The sequence below is a fragment of the Melospiza melodia genome, chromosome 2, assembly GCF_035770615.1.
Source record: "Melospiza melodia melodia isolate bMelMel2 chromosome 2, bMelMel2.pri, whole genome shotgun sequence".
NCBI classification, from domain to species: domain Eukaryota; kingdom Metazoa; phylum Chordata; class Aves; order Passeriformes; family Passerellidae; genus Melospiza; species Melospiza melodia.
This window is the reverse complement of record NC_086195.1, coordinates 78,105,983-78,125,210: the sequence shown is the minus strand read 5'-3', so window position 1 is coordinate 78,125,210 and position 19,228 is coordinate 78,105,983. Positions and strand designations below refer to the sequence as shown.

At 38.2% G+C, this 19,228-nt stretch overlaps 1 protein-coding gene across 1 annotated transcript in view; it reads left to right on the top strand.

Annotated features, from left to right (window-relative positions):
- Positions 1 to 18,913, top strand: part of GUCY1A2 (guanylate cyclase 1 soluble subunit alpha 2) — a 153,177-nt gene extending 134,264 nt beyond the window's left edge. The window contains exon 8 of the mRNA XM_063148946.1: positions 743 to 18,913. Within this exon, the coding sequence (XP_063005016.1) occupies positions 743 to 950 (208 nt within the window). The 3' untranslated portion in view covers positions 951 to 18,913. The remainder of the gene's footprint in view (positions 1 to 742) is intronic.
- Positions 18,914 to 19,228: the final 315 nt, after the last annotated feature.

Sequence of the window (19,228 nt, the reverse complement as noted above, 5' to 3'; positions counted from 1 at the left end):
AATTTTCAGGTCTAACCAGACAGAGATTTCTAAGGTGGCAAATGGCAGAAGGCAGCATAGTGGGGTCTGTGGTGTTGTGCCAGCTGAGCAGGCATGCCAGGAGATGGCTTTGTCAGTCCAGGGAACCTGGATCCCATTCTGACCCAGCCAAATAGCCTAGATTAAACCCATGGGTACTCTTGGTGAATAGTGTCAGATTTAGTTCTGCTGTTGAAGATGGATTTGCTGTATTTGAACCCAATTTATGAAAAAAGTACTACTGAGTGTAGATGCACAAACTGACCTCCCTGCTTTTGTCTGGGAGAGCTCCCAAGCACTGCCACCTTCATACCGGCCTTCCAGTGGGAAACCTGGTGGTAGCCATTGCTCTGAAATGTTAATTTCTGCCAGACCAAAGTGTTTTAATTAAGCCAAATTATGTGTTCTGAACAACCTTCATTATGAATTTGGTTCTCTTTCTGGTACATTATTTTCTGAATGCTGACACTGATTTTCAGAGAATGTTTTTTTGAGCCATCCCTTCAGCTGATCTCAGTCAACAGAGCTTCTTGAAGCTTCGAAGTTAATGATGATAAGTTCATACTGATCAGCTGAGGATCCTGACTTAGAATTTCTTTATATGCTACACAACAGTGTAAACATATTTTTTACTAGGTTGCACATAGGATCCACCTTTTCCAAAGAGGCATTTTTGCAATGTGTTTTACAGTGTTTTGTGTCCCTGTGTTTTGTTTTTCTCCAGGCTTTTGAAAAAGGAAGAAAATTTTATTTTTATCCCTCGTTCCCGTGAAGAGCTTCCAGAAAACTTTCCAAAGGAAATTCCTGGGATCTGTTACTTCCTGGAGGTCAGAAGTGGTCAGAAGCCGCCAAAACCTTCCGTCCCATCTGCCAGAGTGAGAAAGGTGTCTTACAACATCGGCACCATGTTCCTCCGGGAGACCAGCCTATGAGGCCTGCTGCAGATCAAAGACTTGTCAAAAAAGCACAAGCCCAAACTGGGTCATGACAGGGGAGTTGGAGGTTCTTTGTGTTTCACTGCCGCCTTCTGAGCAGGCAGTAAAAGCTCCATGTAATGTCAGGCAATAATCATTTCAAAAGGTGGGTAACTCATTTCAAAAGGTGGGTAACTGCTGTCGGGAAACAAAGTGGAGATAGGGAAAAAATATTAAACAATGTACTTCCACTTCCAGAGGAATTTCTTTCATAAACTTCAGTCTGGCCCCTCTATGGCAAACAAAACAATGAAACAAAACCCCAACTCTCAAATTAGAGGTTGGTCTTGTTTTGTGCAGAAAGGATGATGGTTCTCTGTAGATTTGCACCAGCTAAGCAGAATTGAGAGTCAGTTCTGATTATGCATTCCTGTATTTAATGTGTTCTTCAGTAAGGTAATGATGTTTTTTAACTTTATGAACAAGCATTTCATACATATACTGTAGAGCTATTGTAACCTTCCTGGCAGGAGGAATTATGACTCAATACAAATATTGTAGGAATTTTACCTATTTTTATACATATTTCACTTTCTGGATAATTACATTCCACATACTGTAAGCTGAGTGAGCTTAGATAGCTTTTCAGAAGAAGTTACTGTATATTTCATACATTCTACCTATCAAAACTTATTGTTATACAAGTGGGAAGAAGGCATTTGTTGACTTTTTTGGCAACAAAAAAAAGAATCAATATTTACAGAATAAACCCCCCACTTTGATAGATCACTTTATCTGGTTTTTATGCTAAAGCTTTAGATGAGCACTGTCTTCTTATATAAAATAATGTTCAGTGTTGTATGTCCAGTCCTTCCAGGACAATGTAAACAAAGTTCAGAAGATCAATGTATGGACAAACAGAAAAGTTCTCTTGTTTTCCCTCTAAATTATCAGCCAAACTGATCTTCAGTAAAAGCCCTGAACTTCTCTAAAATTTTGGTCTTGTGAAAACTTATTCTGAGGAATTCCAGCGAACACTGGAAGATCTCTGGATGGTTTTCCACATTTTTTAATAGGACTTGTGCTCCTAGTCCAGATTGATAGTTGAAAATCCATTCTGTTAATAATGATTGTTCATTTGGAAACCTCCTCTATTGTTGGATTGGCTGAAAGTCCCCTGCTTTATCTAGCTGAGATCAAAAGAACCTCAAAAAGGGAAAGGCAGTACTTTTCCAGGTTTAATGCAAATGGCAGGTCAAGATTTTTGTTAGTCCAAGACAATTAAAAAAAAAAAAAAGAAAACAAAACCAAAAACCAAACAAAACCAAAACCAAACAAAAAGAATTTTAAAAAGGCCAATTCTTTGCTGTTCAAAATTAATACAGTATTATTGTTTTCAATTAATCCAGTTCAAGCAAGATGTGTATGTGTGTGTGGAACATTTTTAGGCATTTTTTTTTTCTCGGGTTTTCTTTTTCACAAGTAGTGGTGGTCAGTTTTCCTCTGTGGGTGTTCTGCCTTTGGATCCTGCTGGGGTGGGTGATGTTGTTGTGAGCTTGCAGATTGCTAGTTAAAATCTGTGCCGTGGTTCCAAAGTGGCTTAGCTGCACATGGGCCTTTAATCACTTCAATCAAAGATAAGGCTCAGCAGCAACTAGGAGGCATAAGATACTCTGCATTTCTCTAATTCAGAAGAGAAATGAGTTTGCTTATGGATTTAGTAGTCACAACTAAGGCATCATGAGGCATCTCTTGAAAGTAAGTAAATAACTTTCACCACATTTCAGGATTGTCCAGCTGGATCTTTCTGTGAAGGGAATGACGGTTCTCTATTTCTCCCCTTTGACCAGTAGCCCCTGTGAGTCAGCATGGCACTGCTAGCCTGTGCTGAGAATGTTTCAGGATTCTTTTCCATTATGCCTTTCTGGATGAGAAAGGACTGTCTTGAACCTTCACCGACTTCAGCAGACAGACAATGTCTGAATTTATTGTGCAGGGATGAGTTCTTCCTTGTGTAAGGAGGGTAGATGCATGGGAATTAGCCTCAAAATCTATTTTAATGCAAATTTGCTCACTTTCTAGTGGGATACTGATGTTAAAGATTTCTTCCATTGGTATTAGAGCATTGTTGGGATTAGAGTTGTTATTTTTTCATCTACCTTGATAAACAGCATACAGAGTTTTGTGGTCTATCTAAAAAATTACTTTAAAAAACTGTTCAATTTGAGATTGTGAAATTTCCATCCAAATTACAGATCTGAGAATTTCCTGCACAGGATGACAAGTTTTAGCCTATAGCCATTAGTTTGCACATACACAGGATGTAGCATGCATTTTTTTACCCTGGGAACACCAGTGAGATGTGTAAGAATCAGAAATGGATCAAAGTTCATGTTTCACCACTGAAACAGGAATGTCACTTCCCAGCTAATAAATCCATAGTTTTGATGTCATTACTTAGTTCCCTAGAGTGAATTTTTTTTCAGATAGGCATTAGTAGATTTAGATTTCAGTCTGACTTCTCTGGCACATCTTCATTGTTCAGTAGTTGCTGATGTCAGAGTCCCAGCCTATCTGGCCAACTCTTTTTCTCTTCTCACTGCCCACACTCCTATGTGAAGAGTACAAATTTAGAGGTTTAGACCAAAAGTTTGTAGTTTGATATCTTGTCTCTTACAGTTGCTAGTAAGAAGTGTCTAGGTTAATCCTGCACCTGATCTTGATAATGGAAACATTTTCATAGCAAATGATGGATAAATTCTAGTTTTACTGGCAAATTGGAGAAGCAATCAAAACCAGTTTGTATCAACATCGTCATCCTCTCAGAGACTTTTTGTTGTATAAGGAGACTTAAACTCAGAGAGATCTGTGTGAGAACTGGTACCACCATTGATAGCGTTTGCAAATAAATCATTTAGCTCCCCAAATCAGAGTACACTGACTGTATAAAAATATGCAGTCTTTGTTTTTCATAAGCTTATGTAAAGGTAACATATCTAGAACTGCAGTGCAGATGCTAGGTATTACGTTATTTGTGTTATGATGAGGGATGTTAATGAAAAAAGTGTGGGCTCTCTGGGGACATTTTTCTATGTCAATGTGAGGAAGGTGTAAAACAAACTCTCAGCGCTTTCTAAATTAGTAGTTGCATCTGCTGCCTTTCATATTCGGTTGCAAGCTTATTTTTTTGGACACCTTTACAAAGTGAAATGAAACTTATTATCAAGATTGATGTTGTCATGTCAGTTAGGTGGTAGTCAGACTCAACATTTCTCCAACAACGCTTACTTTTAGTGATAGAGAAAAGGTTCTCATTTTCCTGGCATTGTCTTATAAATAGAAAGGTTCTCAGAATGCTGTACCTTGAGATGATGAGGTGAAGAGGTTAGAGGTGCTGAAATGGTTACAGAAATAATATGCTCTATTTGGAATTTTCTTTCAACTTTTTGCTTCTTATGAAACAGAGGATCTTTGCCTCCTCTGAGTAAGAATTTGCATTCTTGTGTTTCTTCACGTAGCTGCAAGAAGCCACATCTGCTGTCTTGAGTTTCTGTGCAGAACAAATCTACCCTCTCTGGAAAGAGAAGGAGGAGATCTATTTTGTATTGCATGTACAAGGCAAAGGGAAGGTGATGTGAGGATCCCCCTACTGGGTTCATCAATCTCTTTGTGGCCAGTTGCTTGTACCAAGGCCAAAGTAAAGAGAGTCCACAGCCATTTCCCCAGAACACTTTTTGCAGATCTTGTGTCAGATTTTTCCATCTGTTTGAAGCTCTCCATCACACAGGCCTTTCTGTGATGCAGTTCATAGAGATCATGAACTCAGAGCAAAAGGGAAATAGTCATGAAGTGGTAGGGTGGTGGATAAATTTTGTTATGCATCCCTCTGGTAAAATTTGCCATTCAAAGACAAAAGCCTCTGCATGGGAGAATTGCTACTAAGCCAGGACTCTCAAAGTGTGGTTTTCTTGCAAGATCCCAAAGGATATTTCAGTTTTAATTTCAGAGAGCCAATAGTCATTAACTGTGATTGTGGTTTTGGCTTCTCTGCTCATTCCCACATTCTGTTTCAGATCTGAGTCTGTTTTGAAGCCTGGAAACACGCCTCTGCAAACAGAAAACCAAAGCTCTTAAAACCTTGGAGATCTTGTATGGGAATTGCCTGTTTTGAGGAAATGCTTGTGATTGAGTCATTAACAGTCCATGGCAGTTCATGTGTGTGCACATGCCATTTCACAGTGCTATCTCCTCTTGTGCTTACAGTGTTCCCTACCAAGCCCAACAGCATCCATCTTCCATTTTTAACATCCATCTTCCATTTTTCCTATATAAAGCAAGCAGTGCAAAAACATGACATGCTGCATGCATTTAAAAGTATCAGCACTGCACTAAGATGTAAACTCTGATAACCAGTTTCGTATTGTATATTTCTTGCTCTGAATTGATCCTTCTTTCAGGCAATTTAAAAATGAATGGGAAAAAAAATAGCACCCAAAACTGCAGTGTTGCATTGCAAATGAGTCTGAGAGCTGTATTGGTTGTTGGGGCAAGCTGAATTGCTGGACAGCTTTGTTGTTCTTGAGCTGCCACAAGCTGTCACATGTACATGCTTCATGCAGACAGTCCTGTCAAGGAATCTGTAATCCAGCAGCAGGGACATCTGAGTTTTCCTCTTCTAGTCTGAGGCCACTATTTCACCTCTGCTGACTGCACAGAGCTCACTGAGGAGAGCTGATTCCCTGTCCTAATGCAGTCTCAGAGCTTCTGGCTTCCTTTCTGGATTCTGGCGATCTTTTGCAAAATTGTGCATGTGTAGTATTGGAAATAGCAGCGTGCTTAAATTAGCAACAAAACAAGAAGCTAAAAAAAGCTTGTCAAACTCAGAGACAGTTGGTTCCTTTCCCTCGAGGTGATACATTATTCATAATGCTGTACAGGATTGAGGGTGCCAGTGACAGGAGAGGCTATGGATGAATTAAAGATGCTGAGTGTGCAGTAGACTCAACAAGTAGGAGTTGATTGGCTTCTGCTACTGTTAATAATTCCATTATCTTGCATGCTGTGTCCTGCTCTTGTCAGGGTTCTGCTCTCCAAAAGATTTCCACTTCCCTTAGCACACTGTATGTGACATAGTGAACAATTCCTATTGTTGTTCTAATTAGCATATATTGTTGACACAGCTGCTTACATCTAAAGAATAACTGGGGTTAAAGGGCTGATCTTACTTTTCTTGCAGCAGAGACAAAACTGCTATGGTGGCACAGCAGGCACTCACATCCTTAGAGAGGAAAAAGAATGCAGTGCAAGTTTCCACTGGTGAATTTGGGTGAAGTCATTGCATGAACAGCCCATGGCATGTTTTTTAGCTTTCACAAGCACCAAATTTATCTGTGCAGATAGGAGTTACTCCTTAACGATGTTATTCATTTGCAATGCATGAGCAGGCTTACAACAAAAATCTGTGAAGTGTTTAACCTCATACACATGATTGATCTTTTGTGGCTTGGCTGTTAATCATGCTTAAAAGCAAGAGAGACAGTGAAACTGAGGAATGCAGCAATTCAATCACAGGCAACAGATCATTCACCTCTGCAGTTGCTACCTTGCTCCTATGGCTTAGAAAGGTTGACCTCCAGTTGTCTGTGGTCCAGGTTAGTGTCACTGTGTCACTGTAGCAACAGAATGGCCTCTGAAAACAGCATGAGGCATCTCAGTCTGCTTCCCTCTGGGCTAGGGTTCGCATTAGAGAGCCCAATACAACATGTGATGCAAAGTGGCAACTTTGCTGGCAGCCTTAACAAAAGAATCAGTGGAAACAGATGTTAAACCAGCTGTTTACTCCAGGGATTTTAGTTTCCAAAGGCAGAGTGAGGCTGAATGTGTTTTAATTCGGAGAAAAAGAAAAGAGAGGATTTCAGAGAAACAAGTGTCTTCCTTGGCTAGCAAGGAGGCAGTGGAATTACATGAATCAAGAGGGACATGCTGATTACCTTGGCTGCAGCAGTGCCTTCAGTGTCTGGCCCTCTTTGGCATTCCAACAATCAAAGTTTCTTTTGAAAACTGGAGGACAGGCGTTTTTCCTGTCAGGCACTTGTCCCCTCTGTTTTAGAAAGAGTATGAGGCTGCCTAAATCCTTGAGTGTGCTTAACTTTCTCGGTGACCACAGATGACAAACTTAGACTAGACATCTGTTTTTTAAGATGGCCAAGATAAGGGAGACTGATCCCACTGAATTACATTATTTTCAGCCCAAGTGCTGTGTCTCTGATCTTCTGTTGTGCTGCTTTTCAGCATCTTGCACTGGCCAGAATAAATAGAATCGAACTAAGTGTCAGAGGGATAGAGAAGCATATTCCAAGATAAGTGAAGTGTTACCACTGTAGCCATGGTGACTGTTGCGAACATGGGCTACTGCGCTTCTGCAGATCCCTCCTAGCGTCTGAGCCCTTTGCATGTGATACCAGCACTGCCAGCACAACTCTGGGATGCCATTAGGAGTGTGACTTACAAAAGGTTTTGAGCTTTGAGCCCCTAGCCCGGTTATGCAAAACCTGTGTGCCACATTCATCTGAACTGTATGCCAGAATGCCTGTGTAAACCTTATCCTGATGGTAATAACACATACAGATTCTAAAGAGCAGAGAGATAGCTGCCAGGTTATCATTAACATACTTTTTTTTTGTGCTTTTGTGAATTTGTTGGCCCAAAATTAACTTTCTATTAGCAGAAGGTGTCACACTGAGCTTCTTGTTTTCTAGGTAATTATTCCTTAGCAATACTGTCTAATGACTACTCTTGAAGCAATAAGTAAAGCCATGTTAATCTCTTCTGTGTAGGCTCCTGTGCAACACCTATCACCTTAACAAACCACTTTTCAGCAGGACATTAAATGGCAGAATAACACCCTGATGTGTACTGTTGGTCCTTCCATCCTCTTCCTCAGAGAAGAAGAGCATGTAATGGAATAATTTGATTTTTTTAAGTGGTGTTTTTTTTTTTTTTTTTAGTTTTCTAAAAGTATATGTTGCTACTCACTTAAATAATTAAGAGCAAAATCAGAACTATGGACCAGAATTAGAAAAGAGTTTTGGATGTAAAAAGTATTTTAAAAGACTGTCTACTAAGTAAGACTGATCTCACATTCTAGATAAACAATAGGGGTAATAGATGTAAGACACACCCAGGAATGATAAATAGGAGTAGTAAACCAGGCAGGTATATACAATGGGTTGTTTCTGTTTTATACACAAGAGTAAATAGATGCTTAAACCGATTAATACCCACAGAGGGCAAATACTGTTTAATCCATTTCAGCATTTGTTTATTACCGGTACATCCCTAAGGTATTGTTTTTTCCTTTCTTAATGAGATTGGAACATACTGTTAAATCAATATCAGAGTTTCTGAACTTATTGCAAAAGAACAAGCTTAGGAATAAATAAACATCAAGGAGAGATTTTTTTAGATGTGAGCCATTGCATGAGAGAACAGATCACATGGAAAAGAAAAAGGAGGTACAGACAGATATATTTGTTTTAGAAGTTTCTATGGCACTTCTGGTTGATTGAAATAATTCTGAAACTGTACACTGAAAGCCTGGCGTCTCAGTTCAGATTATTTGCATTTCCTAAGAAGAAGCAGGTAATTTTTAAATTCACATTAAGGGTCATAGTTCTCAATCCCATTTTCTCTGCTTGAATGCAACATTTTTCTGAAAGTTGAATCTTTGCTGAGTGACCTTGACGTTCTGGATGCCTAAATAAGTTTTGGAAATGTGGGTTGGAAATCCCCCCTCTAAATTAATTCCCATGTGTTTGTCAGTGTTTAAGTGTATAAACATTCTTCTCTGGAAACTTCTTGTAGGTCCTGCAAGTATATAAATAAGAAGCATCTGAAGAAAGTGAAGTATGTGTGTAGGAGAGGGCAGCTGTATGTAGATGTGGTGCTGATGTTAGCTTTTATCTATTTGGAAGCTGGATGACACAGAAATTGTTCATACAAAGTGCAAGAAAGTATGGCACATAGTGTCATGAACTCTGAGGGTATGAGGTTGAATTTTAGCGTCTATAATCCTTAAAGTTTTAGTGGAATTGCATGAGAAATGCATGATGTCAGAGTTTTTCATTTTGAGCAAGAGTTGAATCTCTACTTACAGAGAAAAATTGTGGGGAGTAAAAGAAAATCTAGAAAGCCTAAATGCAAAATGCAAAGAGTGTCCTGCTGTTTTGTATTATTTGGCTTTTCTGCAGGTAGGACTAAGAATTCCTCCATGAGTTTCAATACTGAATGCAACACTAGATGTGAAACAGGGCAAGTGAGACACTTTGCCAACTGGAAATTTGGAGGTGGTAGTAAGAATGTCTTTTAAAAAGTATATAGGGATAAATGTTAACACTTTTTTAAAAAATGGAGACTGCTTTGCTCTGTAAGTAAATATTGTTTATAAATATCTAAACAGAAAGAAAGCTTTAAATATTCTTGTATCATAATAAAAAGGTACAAAGTCTGTGAGATAATCTGCAGTTGACACCCTTTCCTTTAGAAACAGGAATATATTGAGTTTTCAAATGCACATTCAACCAAGAGTTGTCTGTAGTAAATTTCCAAGGAAGTGGTATTTTACCCAGTAGCTTCTGCAGAAATATCATGCAGATTATGTTGAGTAAGGCCAAAGTTTAATTCCATTGTTTAGAGCTTAGTAAGAGATACAGAGCATCCCAAAACCAAGCTTTAAATATGCTCACTGTCAGGACAGCATTGTGCCCTTTACTGAAGTCTAAACAAAACCCATTCTAGACAAAACTCCCATCCTAATACATGACATTTATACTGCCTTGCTGAAAATTAGGGCTTCACTAAGTTGCAGACATTAATGTCTTTGATGTGAGAATATTCCTTATTATTCTTATGTCTCACTGTGCCCAAGTTGCACTGGGGTCCTCTAGAGAACCAAGGTTTTGGGGGGTTGCTGTAAATATGAGTGAAATTCAGCTGATCTGCATTTAAGCATCTAAAACTTATGTCTGGTCTGAGCTAGTCAGGTCAGTTCCCTCTACAGTCAGTGCAGACATCCTGGCATTTTAAAGATTGAGCTGTCCTGGACAACGTGTTAGGGATGAGATAAACCACTGCCTTAGCTATGCTCTTCCCTTTCCTCCCCAGTGACCACTGTGGAAGACTGGCTCAGATTAGCTGCCATGCTGTAGGTGAGATAAATCCCACTGCTGTGAAGAATAAGAAGGTGTAAAAAATAGAACATCAAATACATATGGAGACAAAAACACTGGGGCAAGGGCTAGGCTTCAGCCAGAGATTCAAAGGGACATGACTAAAATTATTAATATATAAGATTTTAGAAGTCTGACTAGGAGTTTATTCTAGTTATAAGAAAATTCATTTCAGTTTAAAACTAACAATCTGTGATTGTTGCTAACTCCCCAGTTTTGCTCTAAGATAGCACTAGTGTATTATCTGATGTATTCACCAAGAGCCCTCTCTCCAAACCATCATCTTTACTGCTCGATTCCGTCTGGAAATAGCTACTTAATAAATCCATCCGTCCATCCGTCCATCCATCCATCCATCCATCCATCCATCCATCCATCCATCCATCCATCCATCCATCCATCCATCCCAGAAATGTATATTTTTTTAACACTGAAATATAAATTTTCCTCAACAATTTTTTTTCTGTTTTGTTTTCTTGAAAAAAAATTGCAGACACTGCAATATCGTATACAGGTCAGTGTCTGCAGTCACTTGGGAAAGAAAGGAGAACAGAGGGTGAGGTGCTGGCTGGATGTTCTCTCACACTGATCATAGTTACTAAAGCTTCTGTCTGACCCCTCTGAGTCACACTCGTGTTGTGATGCCCTTGGAGTACCCAGATTCTCAGGAGTCAGGAACATGTGTAAGGCTCTGAGCCAGAGAGCAGTGGGAAGAACCAGGGCTGCTCCTCTGCTACACTGCTCCCATACGTCTCTCTTCTGTTTGCAGTTGCCATTCTGATCCTTAGACATCTGTGGTGATTTTCATTGCAGTCATGGTCCGTGGGAAAGTTCTTCTTGAGAAGAATCAATAGTATGTACTCCTCCACACTGTGAACTGTTGCTCTCCAGAGAAAAGGATTAGAAATAGTATTGTCCTCAAGAGCTGAGAAAACTCGCAGATTTTCCATGTACAGTAAACAGTTTCTATAATTACCATGAAAACAAAACAGAGAGGCAGAGCTGTGCAGCAGGGCCAGCCCATCTCATACACACTGCTGTGATAATGAAATCCAAACCCTGTGGAATTGCAGACACATTATTCTCACTTGCTTTAAAGGTCAGCTAAAAAGCTGATTTCTCAAATGGGCTCATAGCTCCGAGACAACGTAACACTAGTCATTTCCTCCAACAAATTGCAGTTGTCAGAGAAACTGGATTAGTAGCTCATGGAGCTAAAAATAGACACTATGAGCTTGCCAGAGAGGGGTGAAATCAGTGACAGAGGTGAAGGTCCATCAAAATATCATAACATCTGGAGAAAAAGCATCAGAAATGCTCAACTGAAATCAAGCTAGCCATAAAATTACATTACAAAGAATTGTAATCACAAAGAAGAAGAATGACAATGTTTACTTTTAATTCTTATTCACCTTCTAAACCCGCTTGCAGTTTCTGTTTTATCTGATGAATCAGTTTGGCCACAGTCCCTCCAAAGTTAAGTACCACAAGTTAAGCACTGAAAGTCATGTTAAAGCCATTATTTGAATACTGAAAATAAGTTTTTGGCTTGACATTTCCATCTTCTTTGCAGGAGGGAGGAGAAGATAATTTATTGCTAAATTTATTCAACTGAAAAATAAAAGCTAAACTCCCAAAACCCAAATCTAATAACAGATCTATAGTGAAAGAAAATTTCCAAACCTCAGCAAATCTTTACTAAAAAGGGGGTAATTATTTTTCATTGCCTCAAACATTTGCATTTTAAAGAATTCTTTTCTGTGCCATGATTTTGCAAGTGCATATTGCTTCTTGCTTGGATTTAACAAACTAAACAAAACAAACCACTTATTTATTCTTAATTCTTCTTCAATTACCTATTTTCTGCAGCAGGGCAATTCCACCATACTGTGTATGACCCTGAAGGAGCAGCAATCCACTGCAGACAGAGAACCTCAGCCTGTTTAGTCAAGGTGAAAAATTCTTCAAGGCACAGGCTGGAACTCAGCTAAGACAGGGCTGGCAGGAGTTGCATGCTGTTTCTGCTATGACTTAAGTAATTCTTTTTATTATATATTCAAAAGCTGACCTATGCATAGCTCAGGAATAACCTTCACCACTTTCTTTACAAACTCTTCCTGTAGTATGTGTCTTTTCTGCACACCTGTTATGAAATCTCTGCATTTCAGATCTGGGGCACTGACAAGTACAGGGTATAAATAATAACTTATGTCAGTGAAGCAAATCACTGTAAAAAATATTTGTAAAGTATTTATGCTCATTGTCTTTTGGATATCTTATCAGGTGAAGTTCTCTTTGCAAATTTTTGTTCTTGCACAAGTCCTCATTGTAAAAGAGGTCCAGACTAATCTTGATTGTGGGAATTAATTAGCATCACTGCAGTTTATCTGGCATTCAGTGTGTCCCATTATTATCAGGGTGATGAGGTTCAGTGGTGGAACAGAAATGTCAGGACAAGCAGCACGAGCAGTTACCTGCATCGCACGTCCTACATATTATCTAGACATTCCATGGCATACTTTGAATTTTATAGAACATGATGTGACTGCTTAAATTTGCAGAAATGTAGTTAGAGATAAATAATACAAATATGTGGACATTGTCTGATAGCTGTCTTGAGATATTATGGTTATAGTGTCACCTACCCTTGGGATTACTCCAAACCAAATCATGCACCTTTAGCATCCATCCTTACTTCAGTGAAAAGCTTGGCCATCTTCATCCCTTTCCTTTTTAAACTTCAGTTTCTTTAAAGCTCAGAGGTCAATGACTCAAGTATTTTCCAGCAAAGTATTACAAGAGAACAGTAACTGGGGTTTTTTTTTTGTTGGTTTTTTTCCCCCCTGAATATGATGTGCTCCACTGCTAGGAATGACTACATTCCTGCTGGATATAAGCTTGACCTTTCCCAGTTTACTAAAATTTGCTAAAGTTCTTCTTTGCAGGATCCCATAGTGTTTTGAAGAGGCTGTGTGTATTTTGTTTGTGCAAGTCACAGGTGCAACACATAAATATTAAGGTGTTCTCAGATCACCATCCTACAGAGTCCAACCAACTATTTCACAGCCACAAATAATCCTCTAACTCTCTTTGCCACTTTTCTCTGCCTCTATGGCCAACCTTAGAGAAGGAACTGAATGCTACTAAAAATAATCTACTGGTTTATATTTATATATTTCAGTGGGATTAGTTTGCAATAAGCAGAAACTTTTGCAAAACAAGCTTGTATTATTGGCACGAAATTCACAGCCTGGGCCTACCAAGTCATAGTTCAGTCTCTTCCCAAAACCTTTGAGAACAAATTGAACTTTGCAGTATCTTGCCTAGAAGATAACAGTTTTCCAGTTGTCTGGGACTGTGATTCTGACTCTCCTTTCTAATCAGGAGTCATGAAATTCAAGAAAGTGTGAATGGAAAGTAATATCTGGTACTTTGTTGAACAATTTTTTCCAGCAACCAGCTGAAATTGGTGATTTAACTGGTGATTCATTCAGGCTCATTTTCATTTCCTCTGAAAGGAAAGCTAGAGGACAATTAACTTTGCTGCCTTAGAGTTGTATCTTTCAACTTTTCCCTTTAATTTCTGTGTTGCCAAAGTAAAATCTGAGGGCTAATTCCTATGTAAGATGGTCACAAACATCTGTAGTAGCAGATCCAGACATTTGTGAAGATGACTTGGATAATTGTAGGAAGATGGGTTTCACTTGAGTTCATGATGCTCAGTTCTGGGAGTGGGAATTTTAGGAAGGGTTATGGACCACCATTGCTGGTGTGTCAATTACTGAGAGCAGACCAAAGGGACAGAACTGTTCAGTAGAGTAAAGTTTCAGTTTCAGCTTTATGAATGCTGAGTATTGCTGCTTGTCTTGTTTCAATCTTCTCTGTTCTGGATGCTGGATAAAAGTATTTGGTCCTCCTAAAATGTGAAGAGTGACCACCTCCAAGGCTGCACTCCTGTGGAAATGGACAAATGTCCATCCCCTGGGTGAAAATGCTTTTTGCGTAGTTCTGTAGTACTATTTTAGTGTTGTCTTACAGAGCTTATTTGAAGAGACTTGTACAAGCATTTTGCACTAATAAGATTACAACCTTGCACTATCAACAATGGTTGCTTAGCATTAAAATAATCTTGGATGCCATTAAAGAGTACTAGAGTTCTGTCAGGGTTTAAAGCACTGAGATGTTTGTGGACCTGAACCTGTTTGTATGAAATTTCTTACAGACAAAGGATAATCTAATTATTGACAGTATTTCCAGTTTAGTAACACATAGAGGAGGTAAGGCAGTGTCCCTAGAGACTTCTGTCAACTTAATGATTAAGAGATTAATTTTAGTACTCTGTAAATCTGAACATTATTTTGAAACATCAGCCTGCGATCACTTGGGAGGGGATGGGGCTGGTTAGAGTTTTGCTGTCAGAGGGCATGAACAGAAAAGCCCAGAAATCATATAAGCCAGGATCTTTCCACACTGAAATCAAGGGATTAATTGCAAAATTGCATCTGATTACTTGTCCTGTAACTAGCTGTTCAGCAAAGGAATCCACATGCCAACAGAAGCAGACTCCATACAAACTATCACATGCTGCATTTCAATTTTTTTATTGGGATTTGTTCGGCAGGCTTAGTGGTCTGGAAGTTCCAGTAAGTACCTCTGGTTGAAAGTTGCTATTTCAGTTATGATTGCTTCCCCAAACCAACTGAATTTATTACTAACCAAAGACTTACCTACTTGAAGAAAAAAAACAAAAACAAAACAGTAAATTTGGTTCTGTCATTTGCGTCTTTGACTGTGAGCAGTTGAAGTGCATGATGTATGTACTAACCAGGCCTGTGCTGTGGCATTGAACAAGTTATTCAGGGCTGCAGCACCAGAATAACACATTTAGAATTCAATATTAATCCCTCCTTGGGACCATGAGTCTGTGTAAAAAAACTTGATGTGCCATATGTGTAGGCCATGGGAAAATTGTGTGTGCAGTGAACTATACACGGTCTTAAAAGCTTTAACATTTGTACTGCTCTTCCTATAACAGAATGTATGTCTTGATAGCTGTTGATCCTATGAGCTTCTGAAAAAAAAAATGTAATCTAAAGTTTATTCTTCTTGTCTTAAAATTACTGTTTTGTGTCTAACTGTTTACACAGACCTGCATACAGCAAAGGGTCTTTCTCTGTATGTTGCTGGGAAATGGAAAAGCAGATGCTATTTGTAAATCTTGCAGGCTTAGAGAGATCAGTGAATGCCTTTCCTGAATCTCCTCCCGATAAGCCACTTCTATTTACTAGCAAATGCAAACAGTGCCAATAGCCTGGGCCTTCTTTAGAGGAAACAAAACAGCCTTGTTCTGTTCCACTTCTATTGATGCTTCTTATTTTAATCTTTTTGCCTCCTTTTGAGTAGGCTTTGGTGATACAATTCTTCCAAAGTGTAACTGAGGACAGTTTGCCTTTTTTATCCCTCTTTTTTCAAAGTCACTGAAGGCCTCAAACAAGAAGAAGAAACTTTACAAAGCTCATGCAGGTATGTTGTTAACAGATAGCAGAAGGTTAAACAGCCTTCTCAGAGTAGCCCAGACTATCTTTTAGCAGCATGCCTGCACTGTGTTGTGACTTGACATCTCGCTTTCACAGTGTGACCTGCTATTAATGGTGTTTGTTGCAATGAGGTCCTTTTAGTTTGTCCTAAAAGATTTTACTTGTTTGTCACCACATTAGAAACATAATGTACACTGTATAAGAAAAGCAATATACAATATACTATACATCTTCTATTTCAATGCCTCCAGTTTTAGGCTAGTATTCATATCAGTGTTTATAATCAAAATACAGGTTTCTCTCATTCTTCACAGGACCAAGCGAAGTTTTGCCTTGTCTAAATACTAACAGTAACATTTCTATTCAACAAATACTCTTTTCTCATGCTTCTGGTTTTCTTGTGATGGGCTCCATCCTACTGATTCCCCATTAATGCATTTGAAAGGGAAAAATAATGGGCTATTTCAGTGCATGACCTTTGCACAGTACCTGATTCATAAAGATAAATAGATCCAAAATTTCATTTATGAGTTACTAGAGATCAGCAAAACAACAAAAATCCTTTGAAGTTCAGCTGAGGAAATTCTGAAGTTCTTGTATTGCTTATTGAGTTTTGCAGTTTTTTGAGTCGTTGTAATGGATATATTTGATGAAGCTTTTGCCATAACACTGGCATCTTCACAGAAGCTGTTCTAATTTCTGCTTCCAATTATATGTGAAAGTGTACTGTAGAGAAATTATCTGGATTTAAAAAAAATCATGCAAGTTTTATTCATGTCAATTCTTGCTTTATTTGACCTCATCCTCTGGTAGGTAGCTCACTTTAATTAATTCTTGTCATAGTAGTAGTACAGTGTCCATAAAAATGTTTCTGCAGTGAAACCTCACTCAAAAATATTTTGATCCTGATTGTGACCAGGATGCCTTTATTTCAGAGTTCAGTCACTGAAGAGGTGGTCAAAGAAGACAGAATATTAGGAAAAATCAAGAAATTTTTGTGTATATAGTTAAAAAAAGTGATATGACAGAGAAGAAATTGAGTTGATTTTTTTCCTCATTAAAATTTGCTTATACACATTACAGCTGCTCATAAAATATTTATTTCTTCCTTCACTGTCTTTCTTTTGCAATCAAAAGATTTCCAAAGCAAAAAAGTTACCTGGTGACTTTGTACAAATTACGTAGCAAATGCAATCCAGACACCAAATCCATCCAGACTTTAGCAGTCCCCAAGGCAGCTAATTCACTGGAAATCATTGACAGAGCTTGTTCTTCTGAACACTGTAATGACACAGGATGAAATGCACCAGTTCACTTACATTGTTGGCTGCTCAAGATTCCACCCAGACTGTATTTATTATTCTTCTCCCATTGCTTGGAAAGGAGGAAAAAAAAAGGAAAAAAAAGCTTAGGTCTGTGTCTCTGCATTACTCGAGTTCCCATATGTGCCGACTGCATCTGATAGTACATTGCAGACTTGATTTCCTGTGACAGAGAAGATGGTTTATCTCTTTTGTGCTACCTTTTTTTTTTTCCTGTCAGGAATTTTTTGACATCTCTTCAGCCATGTCAGTAACTTTTTTTTGGCTCCTCAATGTCTGGAAATCCTGGATGAAAGGCCATGCTAAACATGTGCAGAACAATTCTGTATCTCAGGTGAGAAGTTTTGTAAGGATATTTTAGGTTTATTGCTAGGGGCAGGCCAACTTTCCGAGTTCAGTGGGCTCACCTTATGCTGTAGAGCTGATGTGTAGAGGCACAACACATGTTGACATGTAACTCAGCCATGCAGACACATGGTCAATGCAGTTCAGCATGGCAAATCCTGAGAAAATGGAATTTGCAGCAATTGGAATTTCAGATGTTGGCAGGAGTACATGATTTGTACCACCTGCTCTCTCTTGTGTCATGGAAACTATCTAGAAATATAGGAAAATAAGTAGGAAAGAAAAAAGAAACAAATGAGGCTAATTGTGAGGCAGAGCTCATTTATCAAATTTCACGTTCCAGAGGTGGAACTAAAACCATTCAAATTCAGTGGTCAATGCTGATCAGCCATCTCATAGGAGTTCCATCTCAGTTTCCATATGTAAATTTCATACTGAGCAGCTTTAATACTGCCACGGGCAGGAGGTGTTTGGCTTTTCAATAACCACTGAAAGATTGGGTAGAGATTGGTTGCTGGAGTGCTCAATACCCAAATACCCAAATACTCAATACCCAAATACCCTGCTGGGTCTTGGCAAGTGGAATTCAGTTTCCAGCCAGGTTTTGTGGCAGGAACTTTGAATGTTCTTATGAATCAGGACTGACCAGGGGTGGTCCCAAGCCTTCAGAACACACATCCAGGACCAGTTTTACACACATCCTATACACATGCCTACGGATTTTATGAATCAGGTCTGTGATCAATGTTTTGAACAGTTCGTTTGCTGCAGTTTCATGGGGTTATTCTCTCTTGGTTTGCACTGTAAATAATACTGTACATCTCCTATTTTATTATACAAATGCCATGTGAGTTGCTTATTTTTAAAATGTTATATAGCTCTGTTATGATTTATTTGCGATGACATAATACAGTATTGATTTAATATACAATGTATCTCAATGGCATGAGTGAAAATGCTTATATTTTGCAATGTCAAATATTTTATTTTTGTTTTTTAAAATGAATACATTTCATCCTATGCAGTTCCATAAATGTTTCTTAAGTGGCTCATTATGTCTGGAAAGATTGCTTCCTCTCCAGTAGTGCAAGCATAAGAACTAGTATTCCTGATCAAAATCATCAGATATATCATCTAGCAATTTCAGATTAGAAATGTATGTACAAATATGTAAGCATTTATAGTTAATCAGAACATTTATTATATCTTCCTTGCTTTTCATGTAATGATACATTTTAATCATTTTGTATTCTTTTTATTTGTAATTATTTGTGACTCATACACAGTGTAAATAACATGTTTCATTATGCAAGTTTTCTAGGTATTCAAGACTACAAAAAAGTTTGTATATGAAAAGAAATTGATAGTAGATTGGAATGACATAAAATAAAGTGGTGATGACTATGTTCTATTTATACTGTTCATTCCCAAGATGTCTGTTAAAGAAAAAACATTTTATTTGCCCTTTAATGTCCAACCAGTTATTTGAAGTATATTTACATCAATAAATCATGCAAAAGTCTATTAAAAGTCATGAAGAATCATTGAAATTTTCTTTTTTTCTGTTTATGGTTTACCTATGGACAGCAGAATTTAAATATACTAAAATCCAATTCAGTGGGAACAGTCCAAGAAGTCAGTGCAGGTATTTGTGGAAAAGAACTTTTTTTCCTCAAGCCTCACCTTTTAGCCCAAATCCAAATTTATTTTCAAACAATAAACCTGTAAAATATGTTTTAACAAAATGCTAAATGCTTGAATACATTTTGCGTATTTTCCTTGATATGTAATCTTTGGTTTTCATGATGGTGGCCATGCTAAAACCCTACTAAAGCCTTTGTTCTCGACTGAACTTCTGGCATTTA